This window comes from Eptesicus fuscus, chromosome 20, assembly GCF_027574615.1.
Source record: "Eptesicus fuscus isolate TK198812 chromosome 20, DD_ASM_mEF_20220401, whole genome shotgun sequence".
Classification (NCBI taxonomy): domain Eukaryota; kingdom Metazoa; phylum Chordata; class Mammalia; order Chiroptera; family Vespertilionidae; genus Eptesicus; species Eptesicus fuscus.
The window spans coordinates 49,814,692-49,832,025 of NC_072492.1; the positions used below are offsets into that span (position 1 = coordinate 49,814,692).

The following is a 17,334-nucleotide window of genomic DNA, read 5'->3' on the forward strand; positions in this document are numbered from 1 at the left end:
AGGCCTTCGGTTTCCCATTCCTGGCGCTCCCTCCGCGGGAAGCCCGCCCCCAGACAGCGCCGGGGAGCGGCTGGGGCCTCTTGGGGTGGGTCTTACAGAGTCCACAGCAGCCAGGGCACAGTGCGGGGCGGGGCGAGCCCCCCCCCCCATCCAGGGGCCAGGGGACCCCAGCTGTGTTCTTGAGGCCATGGAGGCATTGGTACCTGCAAAGCCACCGGGAATTGTCCCGACGCCCTGCAGGATGCTTCTCAGTAAATCCTGGAACCAGGCGGCACCCCTCCTCTAGCGCCAGGGCAGAGAGCCCCCCATGAAGTCCTTTGGAGGTGGGGGTGTCTGCCCCTGATAGAACTGGGAGACCTTTGCCACAGGAGAGGAGGAGGAGGAGGAGGAGGAGGGACGTGCTTGAAGGAGCCCCCAGGGGCTGTGGGAGGGATTCTTGCTCTGCCTTGGCCACTGGCTTGCTGTGTGACCTGAAGCAAGTTGCTCTCCTTCTCTGGGACTCAGTTTCCTTGTGAGCAAAACCAGAGGGTAGCCCCGTCTGTGGACTGGAAACGGAGGGGACAGAAGAGGAGGAGATGGGAAGAGGCTGGAGTAGTCATCAAGGGAAAGGGGTCAGGGGTCTTCCTTCAGCCAGGGGTCCAGGCCCCTCCATTTTTTTAGGGTCCTGTGGCCCTCACCAGACACCCCGGGTGAGGGCTGCCTTCTGCCCTGGGAGGGGGCCTCCGTGTGCTCCAGGTTAAGGTACCCTGGAAAGCAGATGGTGGCTGACTGGCAGAAGTCTCCCAGGAGGCGCTGGGGAGCCAGGCCCACTGGGTCCCCCCACCTGACCCGGTGCCCTGGGAAGGTGATGCTATCGGCCCGTGTTCCCGCTCGCAGAGGCGGGATCTCTCTCGCGGGGTTCCTGCGCACTTGGTCCTCTCAGCGGACGGAGTGACGCCTGGCCTGGTCACTTTAGGTTACTCTCCTCAAAAGGTCAGGAAATGGGAAGAAACGGCGTTGTTTGTTTACTCTGGTGCCTTTTGGACACTGGGTCCTGGAGCAGCCGGTCGGAGCCGGCCTTTGTTTTGGGCGTTCGGGGCTCAGGGACGGGGACTCGGCCCCTGGCTTGGGGCTGCCGGGCATCCCTCCGTGGGTCTGTCGGGTCTGGGGGGTTTGGGGGAGGAGGAAGCAGGGGAGGAAATGCCAGAGAGAAGGGATCTCTTGTTTGTCTTTTGCAGAACCTTAGTGCTGAGACCGATCCTGGCGGTGGGGTGGCACTAACCGCCTGGCGTTCCCCCAGGGGCAGCCGGGGCAGGGAGCCGCTCGGTGCTCGGGAGCCGCGAGGCCGGGGCGTGGGGAAGAAGGCTCCAGGGTTCGTGCCTGTGCCTTTCCCACGTTCCCAAGTGGCGTGCCCTTGGCAGCTTGCTTCACCTGTGAACTGAGTGGCTGCCCCCAATGAGTCCACAAATATTTACTGAGCACCGCTCTGGGCATCAGAAGTGACCGGGCCACGTCCCTGCTCCCACGGACACACAGCGGTGCCTGGGAGTGTGGGGGTGAGAACATCAGCCTGGGGGGGCGGGGGCGGTTAATCCAGGTGGTCTCCAAGGGCCCCGGGGCCGGGAGTGACTAGAGAACTAGAGGAGATGGTCCTCTGACTGGGAGGTCGGGGACCCCATCACTGCGCAGGCTGGGGCTCCAAGGAACTAGGTGGGCAGCTGGAGGTGTGGGGAGCAGAGCCCCTGGGGAGAGCCCCACCTCCGGTGAACCCAGCTCCGCCGAGGTCAGGGGTCATCACCAGGACCCTGCAGTCTGGCTTTCTCGGAAAACCTCCCTGCCAGGGAGCCGAGCGCCTCTAATAGCTTGGAGCCTCTAAAAGCTTTGACCACAGCTCAGCTCGCTCCCTGCAAGCCCTTTGAAGCGCTTGAGCTTCCTTCGAACTCGCTTTGCATATTCTGGTCAGATCTGAATCAGACGAGCAGGAATTACCCTCCCGGTACAGTGTAGGGGCTGCCGGAGCTTGTAAGTGACGTGAAGAGGAGCCGGGGACGCCAGGGCCGCAAGGGGGCAGGGCTGCGGAGGGTGGCGCTCCCTCGCTCCCTCTCCCTCCCCTGGGCACGGAGTGTGGGTGTGTGTGAAAAAGAAAGCAAGGCAGAGAAGGGGGGGGGGGGGGGGGAGGCGGGGAGAAAGGCTCAAGTCATGTTTTTCATTAAAAAATAGTGCTCTTTATTATAAATTACTGAAATGTTTCTTTTCGAATATAAATATAAATATGTGCAAAGTTTGACTTGGATTGGTATTTGGTTGAGTTCAAGCATCTCCTAACAGCCTTGAAGGCCTGGGTGGGGGAGGGGAGAGGACTGGAGGTGGAATCTTTATAAAAGACAGAGTGAGGCAGGTTGTAAACATCATCAAAACAAAACCCAAAACAAAACAAAAACAAAATAACAAGAAAAAAAAAAAAAAAGAAAAACCCCAACACACAGTTGCCCCATCCAGACCAATACCCGACACAGAAAACTGTGTTTAGTCCTCCCCCCACCCCCCAAAAAGCAATTCCAGGTAATTCCATCGCTGCTACATTCCTGTAAGTTTTCACCGATCAGTGCTATTGTGGAGCAGCCGCCCGGGGGGTCGGGGGGGGGGGTGGGCAGGTGCCCGGCCTCTGATGGGTGGCTCCACGCAGTTTCCCCCGTCCCCAGGTGAGGGGGGAGCGCTGTGCAGGGCCTGGGGCTGTGGGGGGCCTGGTGGCTGTGCTCGGGCCAGAGCCCAGGCACCAGGAGGCACCTGTGACGGGCTCGGCGGGACGGGGTGGCCATCCACCTCTGCCCCCGCCTCCCGCACTGGCCGGCGGCCTGCCCTCTGAGAACCCCTTGGCCTCGGCCTGGATCGGCTGAGTGTGTGGCTTGTGTGCCAGTCCCTGTCCATGGGACAGGGAGCGTTTAAGGCAAATCTCGGCGCCAGACATAGGAGGCACAGAGTAGAACCCTCCACCTTCTTTGGCCGGGATCAGGGGTCAGAGATGGCTCATCTCCTCCATCCCCGCAGCCCCCAGGTGCTGGAAGGTATAGTGTGAGCGGGGGAAAGAGCTGACCAGCCTGTCCATCCCTCCCCCTCCAAATGCCACTTCCCCCTTAAAACGGGGGAAGGGCCCTGGGCTCCTGAGCACTCAACAGACGCTAGGACCTGTGTTTCCCGGTGCACGCAGCCACCCTCCTCACCTGGGCTGGGCGGTGGGAGTGGCCATTCCTCTGGCCAGCCTGCAGCCCTGGGGCCCGGAGGCGCCCGCTCTGGTCCACCCTTTCCCAGGCCTGAGACTTGCTCAGGGTTAAAGCCGTGTTTAAAACCAAATCAAAGCGCAAACAAGTTCCTTTGGAAAGTTTCCGGGTTCCCCGGCAGTTCTCACTAGTTCAGCACACGCGGCAGTGTCCGGGTCCGGAAGGAAGCGGAGAGGAGAGGGTCATCCCTCCACTGCGGTCGCTGAAGTGGTCCCTTCTGGCCTTCGGGCCCGAGCGGGGGAGGGGCGCTCAGGTGGCACTCCCCTTCCCTCCAACACATTCCACGTCCCGCCTGCCCCATTCGGCAGGGGGAGGGCCCGAGGGAGGGGCCGGCCCAGCCCCCGGCTCACCCAGGGCGGCGGGGCTCTCTCCACTGGATTCTTGTGCTTGTGCCATGTGCCACGGAGAAGAGGGGGCGCCGGGGCCCCTCGCCAGGACCCCTGCCCTCGGCTCTTTAAAGCGGAGCGTCGTACTGGTCCAGGAACTCCCTAATGGGGCCAGGCAGCTGGGTGACTTTCTCATACGAGTCCAAGTGGCCGTTGACCGTCTTCCGACAGAGATGCTGGAGGGTGGCCACGTTGGAGGAGAGCGGCCGGCTCAGGACCAGCGGGATCTTCTCGCCTCCCGAGTAGATGTAATAGGCTCTCCTGGGGGGGTTCCCGGGGAGCGGCTGGGCGGGCACCTCGGAGGCGGGCTCCGTCGGGGCCGAGGGGAAGGCGGCGGCGCCCGGCGGGGGCGGCATGTAGTGGTGCACCAGTTTGAGCACGCAGTCGAAGCGGGGCACGGGCTGCGTGCTGCGCGGGTCGCTCTGCAGAGAGAAGCTGCCGCCCTCGCACTGGATGCGCAGGTTCTTGGTCCCCGACTGCGTCTTGACGCTGAGCGTGAAGAAGTGGCGCTGGTCCGAGCTGTCGCGGATGAGGAAGGTGCCGGCGGGCTCGGCGCTGAGCAGCAGGTTCGCCTCGCCGCCCGTCACGGCGCTCCAGTAGAAGCCGCTCTCCTGCAGCTTGCGCACGGCGTTCACCACCAGCTGGTACTCGCTCTTGGAGCTGAAGGTCTTGAGGCGCAGGCTGGCGTCCAGGGGGCGGCTCATCCCGGCGGCGGGAAACTTGCTGTGGGTGACCATGGCGCACGGAGCCAGCGTGGATCTGCGCGGCGGCGGCGGCTGCAGCTGCTCGGCGGCCTCCGAACAGCGGCCGCTACTGCATCCCGGGGGGCTGCGGGGAGGAAGGGGAGCGCCGCGTGAGTGCCCGGAACCCTCCAGCGCGCCCGGCCCGCCCCGGTGCCTGCGCCTCCCCCCCGCCCCGAGCGGCCGGGCACCCACGGCCCCGGAGGTCCTCGCCCGGGCCCTCGCTCCGACCCAGGGACCCCGCGGAGCCCGCCCGGCCCTCGTCGCGCCGGCGGGTGGCGGCACCCAGGCAGCCCCCGCGTTCCACTCGGGCGCGGAAGTTGGGTCCCCGGGAGCGTGGCTGGGGTGGGAAGCAGGAAAGGGCCCCGGGACGCTCTGGGCGCCGCTCAGTCCGCTGGCTCAGGGCGGCAGGGACGGAGAGAGAAACCCGAGGCGTTGCGGGGAGAGGGTGCGCGGGGGGAGGGCGTGAGAAGCCCGAGGCCCCAGCCTGGGTATTCCGGGAACCCGGGATCTCCGGCTCCCGTCCGCTCTGCCTCCTGCCCCGTCCCCTCCCTGCCGGGAAAGACCCTGGAGAGGGAGGGGAAGCCGGGAAAGCTCCCGGGACTAGCCGGGGCCGCCCCCTCCGCCGCGCGCCCCTCCTTCCTACCTGATCCCAAACCGGAGTCTCGGGCCTCGGGGCTGAGCCTCCTACGGTCCCGCAGGTGAGGCGGCGGCCAGCGGGGGCCCGCACTTCGCCCAGATGTTGGCGGCGGCGAAGTCCACAATGGAGCCCTCCTCCCTCGTGCGTCCCTCGGGTTTGGCCCGGGCGTCCGCCTGGCTCCCCGCGCAGCCCGGGGTCGGTCGGGCCGGGGAGAGGTGGGGGCCGTGGCGCGGGCGGCGGGCGGGCGGGCGGCGTGCGGGCCGGAGTCGCGCGGCGGCGGCGGCGGCAGCGGCGCGGAGAGTCCGAGTCGAAGCCGCCGCGGAGGCCCCGCTCGGGAGTATATACTCGGCGCCGGCCCCGCCCCCCGCGATTCCTGGAACTGCGTGGCCGGCCTTCTTGTAATGTTTAGTCACTACGCGCAGCAATGAAAGGCCGCGCGGAGGGAGGGGCCGCGCCGAGGGCGGGCCGGGCCGCCGGGGCCGGAGAGACGCGCGCGGAGACAAAGCGCGACGCTAGCGGCCGGCGGGCACGGCGCCAGCCTCGGCGGCGCGTTCCTGGCAGCGGCCCCTCCCCCCGCGCGCTCCGCCCCCAACTTCTCATTCACACTTTCCCCTCCCTCCTCCCGCCCGCCCTCCCTTCTAAGAAGGCCGGTTTCTGGCAGAGGCGGGGGCGCCGCGCCGGGAGCGCGGGCAGTTCCAGGAGGCTGGGAGGCCCCGGCTCCCCGTCCCTTCTCGGACCTCGCGGGGACGCCCCCTCGCCCGCACCCGGGCCCACCCGAGGTCCCGATCGAGGCCCCGGAAGGCGCGGAGGTTGGGTCTCCAGGGGCTGCAGGGAGGGAACTGGGGACACCCCAAAGTCGGGCCGCGAAACGGAGGCGGGATCTGGGAGTTGGAGGGGGCGCGCGATGGTCACCTGTGGGCATGTCCCCGAGGCAAAGCCCGAGTCCCAGGCTTGGAGGGGACGCCGCTGCGTGGCCGCTGCCGGCCTCGGCCCAGGGCCCACGGCCAGTTTCTCTGCGGACGCCGACAAGGTGGCGCCTCCCACCACCAAGACCGAGGAACCGCCGCTTCACCCACGTCGTGGTCTCCAGACCTGCGTGGCGTGGTGTGGGTCGGCGGGGTGCGCTTTCCCGGCGGGACTGGCCCGAGGGCGAGCGAGGGCTGCACCCCGCGTCCGCTAGAGGGCGCCCTGGGGTCTCGGAGGTGGAGTGGAGTTTGGTGCTGCTCCCCGAAGCCCTGGCATGGAAACCGCAGGGGGCCGCCCGGAGACTGGCTCAGGGGACCTCAGCCCGCCCCGCCCCGCCCGTCCCCCCCCCCCCCCCACACACACACCAGGACAATTCGCATCCCCGTCTGGAATCAGACCTGGAAATAAAAGTCCGGCAGGGGCGACGTTTCAGAAAGCATGGCCCAGCACAGCCTGGAACGTGCCCCCCCCCCCCCCCCGCACCTCTGAGTAGGGGCTCTGATCTCTGGGGGGCGGGGAGACCTGGTGCCATTGAGGTGAACATGCGCGTGGTCCCACTGGCATGGGTGTGGGTGGCTTGGGCATCGCCCGCTGTATGAGGATGGAAGGTTTTGCAATCTGTCCCCAAGCAGGCAGCGGGCGCTGGAGACCCCTGAGCACCAGTGGGCGGCACTGCCAGCACCCCTCTCCCCCCACCCCCGGGGCTGTGGTCTCTGGGTCCTGCCCTCTTCCTTGGCGCCACATCTGAAGAGAAGGAGCCGGATGGAGAGGCACCGACAACACCAGGGCAGCCTGGGAGTCTAGAACGGGGACCTGGCCCTTTTGCTTCTGGGGAGCCCATAGGACCCCGCAGCCTTTGCCACTGTGCCATCACCTGTCCCCCCACACATGCTGGGGGACTATGAGATCTGGGCAGGACAGCACGCAGGCTCCCCGAGACTCTGCTTTGCTTTATGCAAAAGAGGAATAATAACCTTTCCCCGTCAGACGTCTGAGATGAACAAACCCCACAAGGTCAGAGCGCCTAGGCGTGGAAGCCAATCGCCCAGCTCGCCCTCGGGCCTAGCGGAGCGCAGCAGCAAGGAGTGCTCGTGTCATTCCGTGTGCAGAGGGGGCTGGTTCATTCGGCACGCTCCACAAAGGCGGTCTGTGCAGCAGGCACGGAGCTGGGCCCTGAACGGCCAAGACCACTGAGACCCGGTCTTTGCCCTCAAGATGCGCGTGGGCTGGTGGATCGGATTCTCCGTCTCCCTGGAACCAGGAGTCCGTTCTCCTCCTCCGCCATTGATCCTTCGGAGGCTGCGCCATGAGCATCACTTCTGTGCGGAGCCTCATGGGGGACGAGGAAGACTCGCAAGGAATAGCCCTTGAGTTAATGGCTGAGAAAGTGCTGTGTAAATTACAATGCTCTGACACCAGGCAGGTTCACTCCTCCATCCCACAACCCCGCTGAGTGCCTGCTTCTGCCGGGCACGGGCCGGAGTGCTGGGAAGACGGACGGCGTGCGGGGTGAATCCTGTGGAGAGAGGCGCGAGGTGAGAGACGTGGGATTCCCGGCCCCCTCCCGCTACCCCCAAGTGCTGAGTGCCCTGAGGAAGGGCTGGGGGTGAGGATGACGCTGTGAGACGGCGGTGGTTCATTTGGGGAGCGGAAGGAGGAGGCGATCGAAGGCAGGCATGATAGAAAGAAACAGCCTGGAGCTCTGGGAATGCCCGTCTAGGTGGAGAGACCTCTGGGACGGGTGGACCCTATGGACAGCAGTGTGGGACCCAGGCGAGCCCAGGACCCTGACGGGGGGTTGGGGGGCCGTCCTGGCTGGAGGAAGTCAGGACAGGCGGGGGGAGGGGGCCTGGGCCCCCTGTGTGCCGACTCAGGAGACTGGACTGCTGGCCCCGCTCTGCCAGCCAGTCGCTCGGTGACATTGGGCAACTTACTCGCCCAGCTGTGCCTGGCTGTCCTTGCTGGTAAAATGGGCCGATGGCAGTGCCTACCCCACCCAGCAGTTGTGAGGACTAAATGAACGAATGCATGCACAATGCTTAGAAGAAAAGAAAAGAAAGAAAAGAAAAGAAAAGAAAAGAAAAGAAAAGAAGCGCTTAGGAGAGCGTCTCGCACGTATGAAGTGCTCCATCATGGCAGCCATCATATTTCCAAAGCCCGGGAGCCTTTGTGGAGAGAGCCGCGGGGGCTGCCAGGGGGTGGTGTGGCCCTGAGCTGCACGTCTCCGACGTCTCTGACGGGGCGTCCTTGCCCACGAGCTGTCATCTTGTGTCCAGCGGCCACCGAGCGTCCCTCCGGCTGCCGGATCGCTCCAGGGGTTCCCGTCGCCTTTGGGGTGGTCCCGGCCTCTCAGCACATGTGTGGCCACGGCTCTGCTCCCCCTCCGCCCCGCCAGCTGCCTCTGCCCCCCACACCTCATGCTGCAGCTCCAGGGCGCTCCCCGCTGACTCCAGAGGGGCCCGGACCTGGGTCTGTGCGTGTTGGTTCCCTCCGGGTGGACCCAAGTCCCGCACTGTGGCTGGTTTCTGTTTCCCTGTGACACTTGGCGCTGGAGACCCTAACCCCAGGGGCTCTTCCACGTGGACTAACGGCTCTGCTGCCGTTGTCTGGGGGGGACCTGGAGCGCACGGACTGTGACCGATGTTTCCTCTGGGAGCCAGAGCGTGGGAGTCTCGGAGGCGGGGTGGTGGGCTCCCCCCGTCTCCCGCTGTCGGGTACCACCAGCCCTTCCTCGCAGAGCTTTCTCCCTGAGGCTGGGAGAGCGGAGAGGGTGGGCGTGGGTGGGTGGATTGGTGGGGATCAGTAGGCCCGCTGATCCAGAGACAAAGGGGGTGAGGACTCGATGTGGCGGGGAGAGCGGGGGAGGAGCCGCCTTCCAACACAAGACACACTGCCGGGGCCCCGCTTCCAGGCAAGAGAGGCGCCCCGACCAGAGCAGGTCGCCGGGCCTCTCCCCTCCCGGCCTGCTGGGGGCTCGGCGGGAGGAGCGCGGTCCGGTCCGGGGTGGCCCCTGGCCCTGCCCTGCGGCTCCCGAAGCAGGGACGCAGGCGGCCCCCGCCTGTTCCTGATCTCTCCCCGTGAGAATGTCTATGAAGTCAGAATCCCATTTCCAGTCAGAGGCGCTTGGTCATACAGATAATATTCATTCACGCCGAGGGGAAGTACACGCGGTTTCAGCTGCCTGTGGGGCGCCACTTACTCATGGGCGTGTGACGGCCCAGGAGCTCTTCCCCAAACCTCGGAGATGGGAGCCCGGGGCCCTCGGGCTGGTCCCGGGAAGCCCTGGCACCGCCGGGCGAGCTCAAGGTCCCTACCTGCACGGACCCTCTCCTGTCCTCCAGCCAGCCCCGGGGGCGGGCACCGAGGTGGCCATTGTTTGGTGGCTGCCTTTGCGGCCACGGGGGTTGGGACACTGGCCTCAGACCACAGAGTTGCTCAAGGCCAAGGCCAAGGCCCCGGGCGGGCTGTCTTTGGCACCAGGAGGGAGCCTGGGTCAGATGGCGGTGGCCTGACCTTACACGTCTCTCAGTGACTGTGCCGCTCGTCGGCGAGGCCGGAGATGCTTTCCCGGGGGGATGGTGCTTCGAGGGGAGGTACTGGGAGCAAGGAAGCCTCCTTCTCCGGCCCCCCTTTCTCCAGACCCACGAGGAGGTGATGCTGGGGGGCCTGCCCCTCACGGGACCTCCACGAAGCCCTGCCCCCTCTCCCTGCGGCCGCGGGCAGCTCCCTGGGCAGCTGGGCCCTGCGGCATCTCAGCCTCTGCTCTGAGGCCCCCCCACCGGGCCGGAGGGTGGGGACCCCTGGTCGCAGCCGCTGTGGCAGAGGTGACCTTTGTGCTTGTGGGTAGAGGTCACACAGCAGGGCGGCCCTATTCTCTCTCTTTCCTGCTAATCTGGTGGGCGGGCGGCGGGCGAGGCCGGGACAATGGCCCTGCGGGAAGGGAAGCGGCCGGTCCGAGGGCCCCAGAGCTAATGAAAAGGTTTGTGGCTGGAAGGCTGAGCCGGAGTTCTTTCCAGCCTTGACATTCCAGGCCCGGCCTCTGGCATTTCCCAGAAAAAGCGCCGAGGGAGGGGAGAGACACTGCGCCCGCCGCCGGCCGCCCACCCGCTCGCTCGGCCGCCTCCTTCCTGCCCGTGGGGTTGGGCTGGGCCCGAGCTCCCGGCCGGTCCTGGGGGCCCACTCTTCCACCCACAGAGGGTCTGGGGGTGGGGGACTTCAGGAGGGTGCAGAGGGGAGGGGGTTTCTTCCCACCAGCGCTGTGGCTCCAGGAGGAGTTCACATCTGGTCCAAGTTTTGAGTTGGGGGGGGGGGCGGTAGAGAAAGAGGGAGTTGCCTCCAGTCCGCTATCTCCCCGGACCCCGAACCACCCAGCGCTGCTCGGCCGGGCGGGCGGGGTAGGAGTCTCCATGTCTCCGTGGGCCCGCAGGGGTGCTGTGCCCGCCGGCGCCTTCGCCTGCGCCCGGAACAGACACCAGGGCAGCGGGCAGTTCTGGGAAGCCAGGCTGCGGTGAACCATCTGGGCTGCCCTGCGAAGGAGGCCTGGCCCGGTGCCCGGAGCCGAAGCGGCAGTGCCCGAGCGGAGAGCCGGGAGGGGCAGGCAGTGTGGCTGGCTCCCGGGAGGCCGCCCTGGGCCCGATGCCTCTGGAGAGCCGGGGCTGGGGCGGGGGGCGGGGGGCAGGCCGTGCAGTAAGCCAGGCGGCGGCCCGCTGGACCAGGGCGGCCCGGAGCCCCTGACGCCGGGGCCTCCTGCAGCGGTGGCGTCTCCACCGGGACCTCGTCCCCCGTCCAGGCCGGGGTGTGACCCCGCTAGGACGTCCCGGCTCCCCCCGTCGTGAGGCACACACTCCGTCACACCCCCATCTGGGCAAGGCAGAGACGTGGGTCAGAAGGAGTGGGAGGTGGGGGTCGCCATCAGGGACAGAGGGAGATTCCTGGGGTGACATTGGGGGGGCCTCTCCCATGCCTCCCTCCCCACCAGCGCAGCTCGGACTTCCTAAGCGCCCTGCAGTGCGGGGGCCGCCCAGGTCCTGGGGGAGGTGGACCCGCCCGTCATTTTTCTGTTTTTTCGCGCTCAGCTCCTTCCTTCCTTCCTTCCTTCCTTCCTTCCTTCCTTCCTTCCTTCCTTCCTTCCTTTCCTTCCTTCCTTCCTTCCTTCCTTCCTTCCTTCCTTCCTTCCTTCCTTCCGTGCTTATTGAGCACCTACTGTGTGTCAGAGACAGAGCTGGTGTCTGCAGTTGATCAGTCTGGGAGCTCATGCAGCTTTGATTGTTTCCTGGGCAGGAGTTGGCCACAAGCGCTGTCCGGATTAGTTCCTTTCCACTGCGCTAGGAGCTTCGAAGGAGGAGCCCTCGGGCCTGTGGGATCCTAACCCTGAGACCCAATCTACGGGGAGGCACCCCCGGGGATTGATTCCCGGAGGAGGCGGTGCGCACTGGCTGATGGGAAGCTGAGGCGTGGAGAGGTCCCCTCCTCTCCCCAGGTCTCCCAGCGTGTAGGTGCCAGGAGTGAGCAGAGACGGGTCCTGGCTGCCTCCAGCCCCAGGTGCCCGCTCCGCCACCACGGGTCCTTTCTGCGGGTCACTCCTGCCTCCCTCTCCCTCCTGCTCCCTGGAGGCCTCAGCCCCCTGCTTCCCAGTTCAACCTGAGGGGCTACGAGCTGAGAAGATGAGGACATTTTACTCCCTTCCACCCGCGGGAGGTGGGTCAGGCCCGTTCTCCGAACAGGCAATGGGGTCCCGCGGTTCAGCATTCAAGAGGTACAAACCGGTGACCGGTGGTCTCCCATTCTTACCGCCCCCGCCCCGTGGGACCTGGGACATGTCTCTACAGACCAAAAGATGCGTGCAAAGTGGGCAGCCACAGGCTAAATACACACCAAAGACACATTGGTGGGCCTGTGCAGAGTTTTTATTTTTTATTATTATTATTATTTAAAAAATATTTTTACTGATTTCAGAGAGGAAGGGAGAGAAGAGAGAAACATCAATGAGAGAGAATCATTGATCGGCTGCTTCCTGCACGCTCCCCATTGCGGATCGAGCCTGCAACCCAGGCATGTGCCCTGACCAGGAATGGAATTGTGACCTCCTGGTTCATAGGTCAATGCTGAACCACTGAGCCACACCGGCTGGGCTGTGCAGAATTTTTAAAAAAGTGTGAGACATTTGAAAATCTGCAAAGTTCACATTTACATCTGAACTGGGGGCTTCCTTTGGAAAAATCAGATGACTTGGCGTCGGTGGCCTGCAGTCTGGCAGGTCTCCGTCGGCCTCGAGATGGGACTTGGGCTCTAGAGTTCATCACAGTGGCCCTCCCATACCCGCCCCCCCCACTGCTCTCCCCTCCCTCCCAGGAGCTCCTGCGATCTGGCCTCCCACCGCCCCTTGTCTAGGCAGGAAGGGCAACTGACTTCAGGGGATCTGTCTGCTCACCTCCAGGAAACCGGAAATTAACCCAGCCCAGGCCTGGGCGTCCCGAGCTCCTCCCACATGCCGGGCTGGTGTGCGTGGGCTTCGCCTCCAGCAAGACGTGTCCTGCTCCGGACACGGCCCGTGCAGACCGGGGTCACACTTAGCCTCTGGCTTCCACTCACCCGGGGGCCACCGCCAGCCCCTGGCCTGGCCACCTGAGTGAGCCCCAGGGAGCCGGGATTCCCTGGGACTCAGTGGCCACCGGCCGGCCTCCCCACGCCCGGCCGCTGGAGCCGAGGAGGCAGCAGCTCGCCGGGCCGCCTGGCAGCCTGCCAGGCCACAAGAGGCCGAGCTGCCCTGGAAACCAGAGCTGCGCGCACCTCCCCGGCATGAGGCGGCCCAGATGCTCTGCCCTGGACGCACTTCCAGAAAGTCGGGCTGGCTTCTTGTTAATGAAATGCCAGCTGCGCCCGCCCGGGCCTCTCTGTGGCCGGCCGGGAGCTCTTGTGCAATAGGGGTTTTGTTTTGCAGATGACAAGGTTTGCCACCCTGAAAAGCTGGGGTGATAAATGCGAGAAGCTTGCGGTGGCTGGGGGGGGGGGGGTTAGGGGGCCCACCCCTCGGGGGAGGTTGTTGGTTTGAGCTTCAGTGTTTGGCAAATTTGTTCTTTGCAACCTTCTGCTCCCAACCCTAACCCTCCCCGCCGCTCCCGCTGACTCAGGCCCCGCCCCTCAGGCCCCGGAGCCAGAAGACCTCCGTGGTAGGCCACTCCGGGGAAGGCTGCTTTCCAAAGCAGAGGATGGCAAATGATGGTGCTCCAGCTGGTGACCTGTCTTTGTAAATAAAGTTTTATTGGCAACACAGCCACATTTATTGGTATTGCTTGCAGCTGCTTTGGCTCCAGAGTTGAGTAATTACCGTCTGGCCATTTACCATGAAGTGTAAAATATTTACTATTGGGCCTTTTACTTCGTTATTTTTACTGTTAATCCTCGCCCGAGGATATGATATTTTTCCATTGACGTTTAGGGAGAGTGGAAGAGAGAGGGAAAGACGGAGAGAAACATGGATGTGAGAGAAACATGTCGATTGGTTGCCTCCAGCACGAGCCCTGACCAGGGCCTGGGCCCAGGAGGAGCCTGCAACTGAGGTCATGCCCTTGACCGGAATCGAACCTGGGACCCTTTGGCCTGCAGGCCGACGCTCTATCCACTGAGCCACACCGACCAGGGCTCTTGGGCCTTTTGAGGAAACGTTTGCCAAGCCCTGCTCTGAGGGGACAGAGCCTGCCGCATGCCAGGGAGGCTGGCGTGCGGTCTCAGTTTTAGGGACAGGGTGTCAGGGACTGTAAGCGATCAGAGTAACAGCTCAGCAGAGAGACTACATCCCGGGAGAAGGAGGCAGGAAAGGGGGCCGTGGCCTGAAGGGAGGCCCAGGGCCCAGGCGAGCCGGTCCCGGAAGGCAGGCCCCGCTGACTGTTTTACAGACGGATCGGTGCAGCAGGTCAAGGTCAGGAAACCTCCGGGTGGCCAAGCCCCCCTACTGCCCCACCCTGGGTGGAAAGGCAGGAACCGGTGGTTCCCGGTGCAGCCGGGAGGCTCTGGAGTTGACCAGCTCCTGCCCGGGGTGCGTCGGTGAAGCCGACGTGGGGTGGGTAGGGCGGAGACCGACCACAGGGCCATCAACCAGGGAATAGGACCAGCGCACAGGGCGTGGGGAGGAGAGAAAGCCTTGCTATGGGCCGGGAAGGCTGTTTAGGGGAGGTCAGGGCACCGAGGGTGAGAGGAACGGGGGGAGACCCTGTAAGTAGAGGGAACAGCTAACACAGGATCCGAAGGCAGCAATGCGTGTGGGGAGCCTAAGGGGTTGAAAAAAAGGTCAGGCTGCCCGGCTGGCCTGGCTCAGTGGTTGAACGTCGACCTATGAACCAGGAGGTCACGGTTCGATTCCCAGGTCAGGGCACATTCCTGGGTTGCAGGCTCGCTCCCCAGTGAGGGGCGTGCAGGCGGCAGCTGATCCATGATTCTCTCTCATCATTGATGTTTCTCTCTCTCTCTCCCTCTCTGAAATCAATACAAATATATTTAAAATAAAAAGGCCCGGCTGGTGAGCCAGGCAGTGACCAGGTGGAAGAATGGGGGGAGAGGCGGGCAGCGGCCGAGGCTGCTTGCACCCCAGCCTGAGTCCCGGGGTCCCTACGAAACCAGAGCGCGCTCCCCTGAACCAGCAGATCATCCCCCGAGTCCCAGGGGCACAGGAAAGTCTCCCATCTTCGCCGAGGCAGGCGGTGGGCTGGCCCACCTCTTCCGCCCTCTCGGGTTTGCTGACAGCCCTTTGTTGGGGGGAGACCCCGGCTAGGGGAGCAGGCCCTGCCCTTGGCACGGGCGGGGTCTTCAGTTCAGGGAGTGAGGCCCAGACAGTGAGGCCCAGGCCTTGGCTCCGGATTTCCTGCCAGCGAGAGCAGCGGGCTCTGGGGGCAGCAGCCCCCACTTCCTGACGTCAACTCTCCTTCAGTGAATGGGCTTCCTTTTCCGGCCGGGAAGACGGGAGCTCTGTCATCCGGGCATCGGCCTTGTCACTCTAACCCTGGCACCTCCTGCGTGGGAAGACGCGAGAGCACTAACGAGAAGGCAGGCCGTGGGTGAGGGGGGCTCCGCCGATGGCTTCCGAGCGCCAGGGCTTCTCCGAGGGCAGGTGCCTTCTCCAGGTCGGCACGGTGTGACTCGAGACCCCCCGTAGCAGTAGGGGTGTCCGCCCAGGCTGCCCGCCCACCCACCCTCCAGGCTGCTCGAGGGGCCCCCTGACTGGCGCTTTGGAGGGCAGCCGCCTTTTGTGACAGCCCTTAGCTGCTCTACGGATTCCCACCAAGGCCCGGGGGTACCTCCCGGAGGAGTGAGTGTTTGCAAATGTAACGTTCTCTTATAAATGCAACCCTTTACAACGTGGCTCCATCTCTGAAAACCATCATTTGAAACGTTTGCGATCGCCACATGTGCGTGTTCTGGGGCACAGGTGCGGTTGCTTCACTCCGGTTGCAGCTGGTTTCACGCCAGCGTCAGGGCCAGAGGCTCTGAGAGTGTGTCCCTCCATAGGCCCTGTGTCATACACCCCAGTGAACATTGTCCCGCAGGCCAGCCTCCCACACACAGTGCCGTCCGTCCCACGGAGGGCAACCGCACTTTATCTGAGGTCTTGGAGACGCCCCGTGGGTCAGCACGTGGTTGTTTGTCTCACCTAATACCTCACCCAGCACTGGCTGGTTTGGCTCAGTGGATAGAGCGTCGGCCTGCGGACTGAAAGGTCCCAGGTTCGATTCCAGTCCAGGGCACATGCCCGGGTTGCAGGCTCGATCCCCAGTGGGGGTCTTGCAGGAGGCAGCTGATCCATAATTCTCTCTCATCACTGATGTTTCTCTCTCTCTCTCCCTCTTTCTTCCTCTCTGAAATCAATAAAAATGTATTTAAAAAAAATCCTCACCCGAGGATATTTTTTCATTGATTCTTAGGGAGAGTGGGAGAGAGAGGGAAAGACAGAGAGAAACATCCATGTGAGAGAAACACATCGATGGGTTCCCTCCTGCACGAGCCGTGACCAGGTCCCGTGCCAGGGAGGAGCCTGAAACCGAAGGACATGCGGTGCCCTTGACCGGAATCGAACCCGGGACCCTCGGGTCTGCAGGCCACTGTGCCAAACCAGCTAGGGAGCCCTGTTCAGGACGGCTAGGGGCCACCGGGTGCTCACACTGAGCTTCATGGCCCCGCCAACCAGCACCTCGACTGTGCGTCTCCCGTGCCCAGCGCCGTGCACACGTGGAACCGCGAAAGGGATGGTCTCACTCTGGTTCCTGGAAGCTCGGAAGTTCGGTGATTCACCGCTTCAGGCTGGGAAGAGCTGAATCAAATTCCGTCTTGTATTTATTTGCAAAGCTATCTGATCTGAATGGGAAAATCAAAACCAATCAAATACTCGACATGGCAAACAATTTGGAAATTCTTGAATAGCACCAAATAACCAATGTTAACTTTTTTTCCCTTTCAGTCTGCCTGTACGCACTCTCTTTCAATTTTTAACAAAACGAGGTAAGCGCCATCCTACTCTTTGGTGAATTGATGTTTACTCTTAATGTCAAAACACATTCTTAGCAACCCATCTTCGAGAGCATTTTTTAAATGGATGCGTGGTTCTCCAGCGTCGGGAGTGCCCGTGTTTGCGTAACCCCCGCCGCGCGGTGGATGGCGTCCCGATTGGTGACATCACGAACCATCGCGGAGCTGAGCGTTTCTGTAGGGAACGTGTCATTGACTCGCTTGGAACCCTTGGGTGGAGGCGGAATTCGGGGAGTTTTTTTTATCCCGCGTGTCCACGTCCTTTTAGCCTCACAACCACCCCCGCCCCCGGAATCAGTAGGAAATGAGGATCTCCTGCAGCGTCTCCAGGTTCGGGGCCCAGCCCACGCGGGTCCGCCCCGGAGCCACAGGGAACCGATCCGCGCTCCCTCTCCCGCCTCCGAATCCTGCAACGTTTTCCTTTTTAAAAACTCTGAGCCCAACAGTGTTTCTGGCTGGAGGAAGGCGCTCCTGTCCGGCCACAGCCCGTCCCTCCCGGCGGGGCCGGTGACAGCCGGAGCCTCCGTGGCCTGCGCACACAGCGGGGCTGCAGCCCAGGGACCCGCAGGTGCCCGCGGGCTCGGCTCCCGGCAGGGCTTTTCCGTGCTCGGCGCGCGGAGTGAGTCGGCGGGAACCCAGTTTCGCCCGAGCCGCAGCCGGACCGGGCCGTGGGGTCCGAAAGGCAGTGTCCCCGCTTATCGACGCCGAGCGGGGGGTGCCTGCGCCCACCCGTCCGCGGCCGCGAAGAGACGGGGCTGCGGGGGCGGGGCCTCCTCCCGCCGCTGCCCGTGCGCGCGCCGCCCCGTGTCCGCGCGCCGCTGTCAATAAAG

General features: G+C 64.0%; 1 protein-coding gene across 1 annotated transcript; it reads right to left on the reverse strand.

The window, feature by feature from the left end:
- Positions 1-2,181: 2,181 nt before the first annotated feature.
- SOCS3 (suppressor of cytokine signaling 3) lies at positions 2,182-5,324 on the reverse strand. The gene is made up of 2 exons (XM_008155008.3): positions 5,030-5,324; positions 2,182-4,471 (listed from the first exon to the last, which is right to left on the reverse strand). The coding sequence occupies exon 2, from the start codon at positions 4,378-4,380 to the stop codon at positions 3,712-3,714; it is 669 nt and encodes a 222-aa protein (XP_008153230.1). The 5' UTR covers positions 4,381-4,471; positions 5,030-5,324; the 3' UTR covers positions 2,182-3,711.
- Between the last annotated feature and the right edge of the window lie 12,010 nt (positions 5,325-17,334).